General features: G+C 51.5%; 1 protein-coding gene across 1 annotated transcript; it reads left to right on the forward strand.

Annotated features, from left to right (window-relative positions):
• Positions 1–1,293: 1,293 nt before the first annotated feature.
• Znf764 (zinc finger protein 764) lies at positions 1,294–4,076 on the forward strand. Its single transcript, XM_028885571.2, has 3 exons — positions 1,294–1,993; positions 2,138–2,251; positions 2,689–4,076. Exons 1-3 carry the CDS (start codon positions 1,810–1,812, stop codon positions 3,600–3,602), a joined length of 1,212 nt encoding a protein of 403 aa, XP_028741404.1. The 5' UTR covers positions 1,294–1,809; the 3' UTR covers positions 3,603–4,076.
• The last annotated feature ends 4,517 nt before the right edge of the window (positions 4,077–8,593 follow it).

Genomic DNA, 8,593 nt, shown 5'->3' on the forward strand with positions numbered 1-8,593 from the left:
AAGCAGAAACCGTGGCTGGCTGAGCAAATATCTGTGGAATAGGGTGTTGAGTCCTCTGGGCATGTGTCCATCAGTACTAGAACTGGGTCATATGGTAGATTTATGATCAGGCTTTTCAGCTGGTTTCCAGAGCCCTGGACCAGCTTGCAGTCCCGCCAGCACTGAGTGAGGGCCCCCTTTCCCTGTGTCCTCTCCAGCACTTGTTGTGGGTTGTCTTGTTGATTTGTGCCATTCTGACTGGGGTGAGGTGGAATCTCAAAGTTGTTTTGACTCACATTTCTGCAATTGCAAGGGATGGCGAACACTTTCTGAGATATTTCTTAGACATTTCTATTTCTTCCCCTGAGAACGCTCTGTTCAGATGCCATGCCCATAGTTTGAGTGGGTCATTTGTGTTCTGACTTTGTTTTTTTTTTAGTTCTTTGTAGATTCCGGGTAGTACACACCGTCAGATGTCCAGCTGGCAGAGATTCTGGCCGCAGAATAACATCGGATCATCCGACTGAAACTTAAAATGCCAGAAGGGCTTGGGACGATGTGTTTCCCTTTCTGAGAGACAGCAACTGACAACCCAGAATACCACTCCCAGCAAAGCTCTCTCTCATCGTGGTGTACCACAAGTGTACTTGGTTGTATGGTCAGTGCTGGTGGCCTCCCAGAGCGGAAGCTTCATCTGTCACATAGACCTCGCCACGGTCTGCCAAGGGAACGTGTGTCTGCCCTACCTTCAGCTTTGTATAGACTCAGTGAGCAGAAGCCTGATCTTGATCCAGCGTATTTGCAGAGGCATGGTAGCAAGACAGGGACAATTATGGATGCATGGGAAGGGAGAAGAGGCCTTGCCCTGAAGTCTGGCTGAAGCCTCTCCCCAGCTGAGGAGCAAGAATTCCAGCCAATGTGAATGATGGCCACATGGAGATAATATTCCCTTCATAAATAGGTAGGTTTATATTAAAATAGCAATGAACGAGGAGACTTAAAGCCTGAATGTATATGTCCTTGAGTAGGGCCTCATTCCTCTCTTGGATTTTTGATGGGACTCTCACAAACAGCCCAGAAAACACTGATGGGTCATTCTCTCATGAAAGTGAAGTCTAGATGAGCAGGTGTACACTTTTAAAAGACTAGAAGTGAGCCACTGTGAATGTCCCAGGTGTTCCGGCTGATCAAGGAACAGACCTGTGATGTCTCATCTCGCAGAAGCATATTCCTCAACTAGTTTGAGATTTCTAGACCAAGTTGGTGAAAATCCCCTAAATGAAAGCCCGCTTCATTTTCTGCCTTCTTATCAATGGCCTTCTCTCCACAGGCTTCCGGCTCCACAATACACTGACCAGGAGCAAAAAACGAAGCACCGATTCACAGGCGGCTTCCCCCCAGCTGACCTCGAGAGGGCTGCGGGTCCCCAGAGCCTGTACCACGCCCAACTGCATCGTGTCCTCACTGGCAGGGAAGGCCCCGCCCACGTGGGCCTGTCCGCCTGGGACTTGTCCTCAGACTGGCACTTGTAGACTCTGTGGCCATTTTGGATGAGGGCTAGAAGACAATGACCCAGAGAGACCGGTGACGACGTAACCCTGGGCACAGCCGCTAGGGAGCCCTGATCGTGAGACCCCATTTTTACGCAGGCGTCCTCAAGAACTGATTGTGTACCTGCTACTTTCCGCTTTCAAGTTTTGCCCACATTAGGGTGCGCACGGAGCTGGTTTCTGTCCCTTCTCGGCCCTGGTACCCGACCGCGGATACCTGGGGCTGGGCAGGCGTCCCTGGGCGCGCTGGGCTGGCCCGGGGCCGAGCCGGGGGATCCCCATGGCGCAGCTGCTTGCCCCAGCAAGGCCCTCGGCTCGGCCCGGGTTCGGGAAGCTCGGGGTCGTGAGCTTCGCGGACGTGGCCGTGTACTTCTCCCCGCAGGAGTGGGGCTGCCTGCGGCCCGCGCAGAGAGCCCTGTACCGGGAGGTGATGCGCGAGACCTACGGCCTCCTGGGCGCGCTCGGTGAGAGCCTTTCCTGCCCGCCTGGGCTCGCCCCACGCGTGACGCCGTGGGTCCAGCGGTGGAGCGGGGAGCCCTGGGAACTGGAGGCAGGGACCAAGTGGGTTGGCCTCCCCGCATCGCAGGGTTTGCTTTCTTTCCCTCCAGGAGGCGGAGGCGCCAAGCCAGCGCTCATCTCCTGGGTGGAGGAAGAGGCGGAACTGTGGGGACCTGGTGCCCAGGATCCAGCGGTGGCCATGTGTCCGACGGAAGCAGACTCAGGTGAAGGACCGGGCACTCCGGCTTTGGGGGACTTCTCAGTAGCCGGCCCGTTGTGGTGCCTTCTGGTGACTCCACTTGCCTGCCTGGCAGTTTTCTTCCCTGAACTGTTTTCTTGGCCACCGTCATTATCCCTGGCCCCTGGCTTCACCTAGAGAGGGGCTGTGATTGTGCCTGTGCGGTACTCTCGCTGTGGGTCCCTGCCGGAGGCGCCTTCAGTTCTTTCTTCCTGTCCACCTCCGGCAAGTGCTCAGCCCTCTGGACTTGGGGTTGGGGACCTCACTGATGCCCTGTGTGCTGCCTCTGGACATCCACGCACCCTGCATGCTCAGATGCGGTGGCTTCGCCCCTCCAGTGCCCTGTCTGTCACCATGTGGGGGGTGTGGGAATCAAGGAGCAGGATGAGTCGGAGTCTGAGCTTTTTCTTGGTCTCCGAGCAGATTGCAGACCCGAGGAAAGGAAGAGACCAAGGGAAGAGACTGAGGCAACCCAGAAGACATTTCCTGCACAAGCTGGGCCGAAGAAGCCTCACCCCTCCTTTGCAGGACCCCCTTGCAAACTGGAGCTGCTGTCCAAGGACACTCACCAGGGCCACCCCCCTCTTGGTGTTCACGCCACTGCCCCAAGAGCAGATCGGCGTCATGGCTGCCGTGTGTGTGGGAAGAGTTTTGCCTGGCGGTCCACGCTGGTGGAGCACCTGTATACTCACACGGGGGAAAAGCCGTTCCGTTGCCCTGACTGCAGCAAGCCCTTCGGCCGGGCTTCCTCCCTGAGCAAGCACCGGGCCATACACCGAGGGGAACGGCCACATCGCTGTCCCGACTGTGGCCGGGCCTTTACGCAGCGCTCAGCCCTCACCACCCATCTCCGTGTCCACACTGGAGAGAAGCCCTACTGCTGTGCTGATTGTGGGCGCCGCTTCAGCCAGAGCTCCGCGCTCCATCAGCACCAGCGGGTGCACAGTGGCATGACCCCCTTTCCTTGCACAGACTGTGGCAGAGCCTTCGCCCACGCCTCAGATCTTCGGCGCCACGTGCGCACGCACACGGGTGAAAAGCCTTACTCCTGCCCTGACTGTGGACGCTGCTTCCGCCAGAGCTCTGAAATGGCAGCCCACAGGCGGACCCACAGCGGCGAGCGTCCCTACCCCTGCCCTCAGTGTGGCAGGTGCTTTGGCCAGAAGTCAGCAGTGGCGAAGCATCAGTGGGTCCATCGGCCAGGAGCTAGGGGTCATAGGGACAGAGAAGCCAATCAGTTATCTATATCCCTGGCCACAGGCCAAGGGGACCCTGATCCACCTGTGGGCTTCCGGCGCTATCCGGAGATATTCCAGGAGTGCGGGGGATGGTCTTAAAAGCCCCAACGTAGAGAGTGAAATATACACACTGTTGGAAGCCCAGAGGCTTGAACCTATGGCATCCTCTGGAAGGCACAGAAGTTCTAGCAAGGGCTGGTCCTGGGGACAGAGTACAGCCTTGTGGGTGGTTACCAGCTGCCTTTGCACACACACTGATCCCACTGCCCGAGGCTCTGAGGGACGCCCACTAGAACGCTAGGAGAAGCAAGGCCCAGAAGGATTGAGAGGCTTGAAGAGAACCTTGTTTAACCCATTGCCTCGTTAGTGCCGGGGCTGAAGCAGATGGCTGTGTGTGAGCTGAGCCAGCTGCATTGTCAGGGGTTATTAGTTACTGGTCAGAGCTGGGTGTGGTGGGGCACGCCTCTGACCTCAGCACTTCAGGGGTAGAGACAGGAAGGTCAGGAATCTGAGTCCAGTTTGGGTTACCTGAAACTTCATCTAAGGTAAATAAATAAATAACAAGTGAAATTATCTGAGGTTTAAAAGTCAAAGTATTTGACACACAAAAGAAGGTCCAGGTTTCTAGCTGCTCTTGAAAAATAAAACAAAAACTCCAAAAGATTGAGCCAACCAAGGAAGAGAGAACACTGCATGTACTGGGTGTGGAGCACATGCCTGTAATTCCACCACCTGGCAGTTGGAGGCAGGAGGCTCAGACGTTCAAGGTTGCCCTCAGTTACACACACACACACACACACACACACACACACACACACACACACACACACACGGGTTGGGAGTGTCTCAGCAGGGCTACAACTCCCTTGACCTGATTTCAATGGTGCAAGGAGAGAGCCATTTCTTGAACATTGTCCTCTGGAGATATTTAGGTTTTTCTGACTCAGAGAGAGTATGTGTATCATTGGATGGCCGAGAGGAGGAAACAAAACAAAAAACAAACAAAAACAAAGTTCATAAGCTTTATTTCAGCTCTTCCCTTGTATTTTGTGGTTTTCAAAGTACTTTCTTTCTATGACCTTGTTTACCTCTCCTAGCTGCCTGAGAAAGGAAGCAGTTTGAACAGGAAGCCTAGTCAGGAAGAGGCACATGGGACCAGATATCTGACCCTCTTTATTCACTCTGCCTTTGCCACCCATCTGTATGTCCACTCAGGAGAAGCCAGCTAGCCAGCAGCTCCTGAATTTGGAGGGAAAGGCCCTGAAAGTTTTGCCCAGTCGGAGTCTCCTCACCTGTTTGAACTGGAGGAAATCTTAGCTTTTCTGTCCCTTTGTGGTCAAAGACAGATTACAGGAGGCCAAACAACCTGCCTAAGATCACACAGTGAAGCTGTAGGGTTCGCAGTCTACTGCTATCTGTTTAAGAGAGAGAGACAGAGAGAGAGAGAGACAGAGAGAGAGAGAGAGAGAGAGAGAGAGAGAGAGAGAGAGAGAGCACATGCAGATGCCTGTAGAGGCCAGAAGAGGGTGTTGGGTGCCCTGGAGCTACAGGCAATTGTGAGCTACCTGATGTGGGGTGCTGGGAACCAAACTCTGGAAGTGCCATTCATTAACCTGTGAGCCTCCTCCTTGGCACACTTTTTAAGAGACATCTTGGTATCTGCTAGCCTCCCGGCAGCTGAGACTGAGGTGAGTGTTAATCTTCCCTCCTGCTGACTCCACATCACTGGTGAGTTCCTGCCAGGACGAGGGAAACACCTGTGGGCTGATTACTGAGGTGTCTGTGGCAGGAGGATCACAAATTCAGTGCAATCTGGGCTACTGTCCCCAAAAATGTTTGTACACACTGCTCATCCAGAGGACCTAAGTTCAATTCCTCGCAGCACGTCAGATGGCTTACAGCTGTCTGTCACTCTCACTCCAGGCTAGGGCCTCTGGGGGCACTTGTGCTCACGTGCACATACTGACATGCAACTAAAAATAAGAGGAGGGGCTTGGGAAGATAGTTGTCATAAAGTACTTTCTAAAGCCTAAGGAACCAGATTAAATCCCAGCACCCACCTAAGAAAGTCGGGTGGCAGATAAGAGTCTCCCTGGAGCTCACTGCCAAGTCTGGCCAGCCTCATTGGTGAGCTCCAGAACCGTGAGAGACCCTGTCTCGGAGAAGGCAGACCTGGTTCCTGAGAATGACATCTGAGGTCTGGCCTCCTCCACCTGCACATATGCACACAGGCCCACATCCCCTCAAACACGCTTCCACACATTATTACTATTATTGTATGTTCGTGCACGTGGATATCAGGACGGTTTCAGAGAGTTCGTTCTCGTCTGTGGGTCTGTGTCAAGTTCACATCATCAGATTTGCACGAAAGCACATTTACCCTCTGACCATCTGAGAGCCTACACTTACAATTTTAAAAACTTACATTTGGCATCTGAGGATGTTACTTCATAAAACATCTTTTTTAATCATTGCAAACAAAACAAAAACAAAAAAGCATTGCAAACCACACTTAATCACTACTATCATTTGTTTTTTGGGGTTTTTTTTTTGTTTTTTGTTTTTTTGTTTTTGTTTTTCGAGACAGGGTTTTTCTGTGTAGTCTTGGTACCTTTCCTGGAACTCACTCTGTAGCCCAGGCTGGCCTCAAACTCACAGAGATCCACCTGCCTCTGTCTCCCGAGTGCTGGGATTAAAGGCGTGTGGCCACCACTGCCCGGCTATCATTTGTATTATACACTTTCCAAAATTGAAGCCTGGAGTTTATGGTCAAAGTCATATTGATATGTTGATTATTTTGTGTGTGTGCGGAGGACTGTACCCAGTGTTATGATACTGCATGAAGGAGGCCCCGGCTGGCCAGCCAGGGCATCCCATGCGCGAGGGAAAACATGCCCGGCAGATGCAGCGGCGGGCTGCGGTGCATAGACAGTCACTCACACCCCGGGCACTGCATCCACGTGGAAATGAGTTTATTATAATAAAAAGATTCGAGAAAGATAAGGAAGAGGGAGAGAGAGAAGGGGAGAAGAGAGGGTGGCGAGGGTGCATACCTCGTGGAAATGGAGAGAGGGGGAGGGGCAGTTTTCTTTTTTAAAGGGGACTTTACATCAGGAGGCTGGGCGAGTCTCCCAGGGGGAGTTTCCAAGGGGCGGGTCAGATTACTAATACCCAGGGGCCTCATGAACTCTGCATTGAATGACTGGGTGTCCTCAGCCTGGATTTGTAGTTCTTTAATGTGAAATGACTCATTTAAAGGGCTGGAAAGATGACTCAATGATTAAAAGCACTTTTCTTGAAGAGGTCCTGGGTTTGAGTCCCAGCACCCACACGGTGGCTTGCTGCCATCCACAAATCCAGTTTTCATGCTGTCGTCTGGCCTCTGAGGGCACCAGGCACACACTCATGGTGCACACACTTACAAAGCGAAGTACTCCATCAGTGAAAATAGGTTTTTCATTTAACCGGGACATGGTGGAGTCTGGATTCAGCACTGGGAGGGCTGAGGCAGGAGGATTTGAGTTCAAGGCCAACTGTGCTACAGAACGACACCTGTCTGAAAGAAGTCAATCACTTGGAGCTGGGGCTATGGCTCCGTATTTGACCCTTGTGAGCATGTGGGTGGCCCTGGGTTTGTTTCCCAGCACAAAGTAAAAGAAAAAGCTGCTGGGTGTGGTGGTGCAGGCATTTAGTCCCAGCACCTAGAGGCAAAGGCAGGTGGATCTCTGTGAGTCGAAAGCCAGAGTCTGTATTATCTTTCTCCAGCCAGTACTGTATCCTTCCTTGACTTTATTATCTTATTCTCCCACACGCCTGCCCATTCCTGCATGACAAAAGATCTAAATAACGATAATAGATGTTATGAGGAATGCTGGTGAGGTCCTGCAGAGTCTCACAATAAATGCTGTTCTGTAGATATCGGAATCACCCCTCTGTGCCGTGAATCTCCTTACATATTCTACCTGCTCATGACTTACTCACTTAGCCATGAGCTCAATTATGCTATCAGATCAACGTTTACAGGATGGCAGCTAACCTTTATTACTGATTAATGACCCCCGAAGTCCAGGGTAGTGATGCGGGCAATTCACACGCCAAACAGAAGCCACAGAGTAAAAAGATGAAGCCTGTTGACTTAGTAGAGAAAGAAAAACACGAAGATTAAGATCAGTGATACCATCCACTAGGGCAACACACACCTCTAAACTCAGCACTTAGGAGGTCCAGGCAGGAGGCCAGGGGCTGGAGAGATGGCTCAGAAGTTAAGAGCACCTGCTGCTCTTGCAAAGGACCCAGATTCATTTCCCAGCACCCACAAGATGGTCTATAACCATCTGTAACTCTAGTTCCAGAGGATCTGATGCCTTCTTCTGACCTCCTTGGGTACCAAGCATGCACTTGGTACACATACATGCAAGCAAAACACTTACACCTAAAATAAATGACTAAATTTAATTTAAAACAAAACAAAACAAACAAACAAACAAACAAAAAAAAAAAACAGGCCAGATTTAGTTACAAAGGGAGTAGAGGCTAGTCTGGGCTAGATGAGACCTTATCTCAAAAAAGGGATGGTAGGGGGGAGAACTGGAAAGGTAGTTTAGCGGTGAGAGCGCTTCTTGAATAAGTCTGAAGATCTGAGTTCGAATCCCTAACTCCTATGGTAAGTTCTGGAAACTTGAGACTCTTCTCAAAGGAAGAGGAAGGGACAGAGGCGGTGGCAGCTCATGCCTGCAATCCCAGTACGGAAGGATTTCTGGAGTTCCAGGCCAGCTTGTGCTACAGAGCGAGACACTGACACACACACACACACACACACACACACACACACACACACACACACCAATTCAATTAATAGAGATAGAAACATCAGAAGACCATGACAGCCTGATGACGTTGCCTGTGATGTTGGAAAACACGTCCTTGGTCTCTCTTATCACCCAGGCATTGCACCATCTCACAGACTCACAGGGTGTCTACAGTACAACAAACACTGGAGTGAAAACATCAGGTAGCTGTTACTAATGGATTCTTTTGCAATTGTCCTGTTTTGTTTTGTTGTTGATCTCTTCCTATGTCTGATTTATAAG

The sequence above is a fragment of the Peromyscus leucopus genome, chromosome 1, assembly GCF_004664715.2.
Source record: "Peromyscus leucopus breed LL Stock chromosome 1, UCI_PerLeu_2.1, whole genome shotgun sequence".
NCBI classification, from domain to species: Eukaryota; Metazoa; Chordata; class Mammalia; order Rodentia; family Cricetidae; genus Peromyscus; species Peromyscus leucopus.

Excerpts from the sequence above, each read along its gene's own strand:
- Znf764 (XM_028885571.2), top strand. The coding sequence starts at position 1,810 with ATGGCGCAGCTGCTTGCCCCAGCAAGGCCCTCGGCTCGGCCCGGGTTC. Across the intron at positions 1,994-2,137 it reads CGGCCTCCTGGGCGCGCTCG|GAGGCGGAGGCGCCAAGCCA; the intron begins GTGAGAGCCTTT and ends CTTTCCCTCCAG. Across the intron at positions 2,252-2,688 it reads TCCGACGGAAGCAGACTCAG|ATTGCAGACCCGAGGAAAGG; the intron begins GTGAAGGACCGG and ends GTCTCCGAGCAG.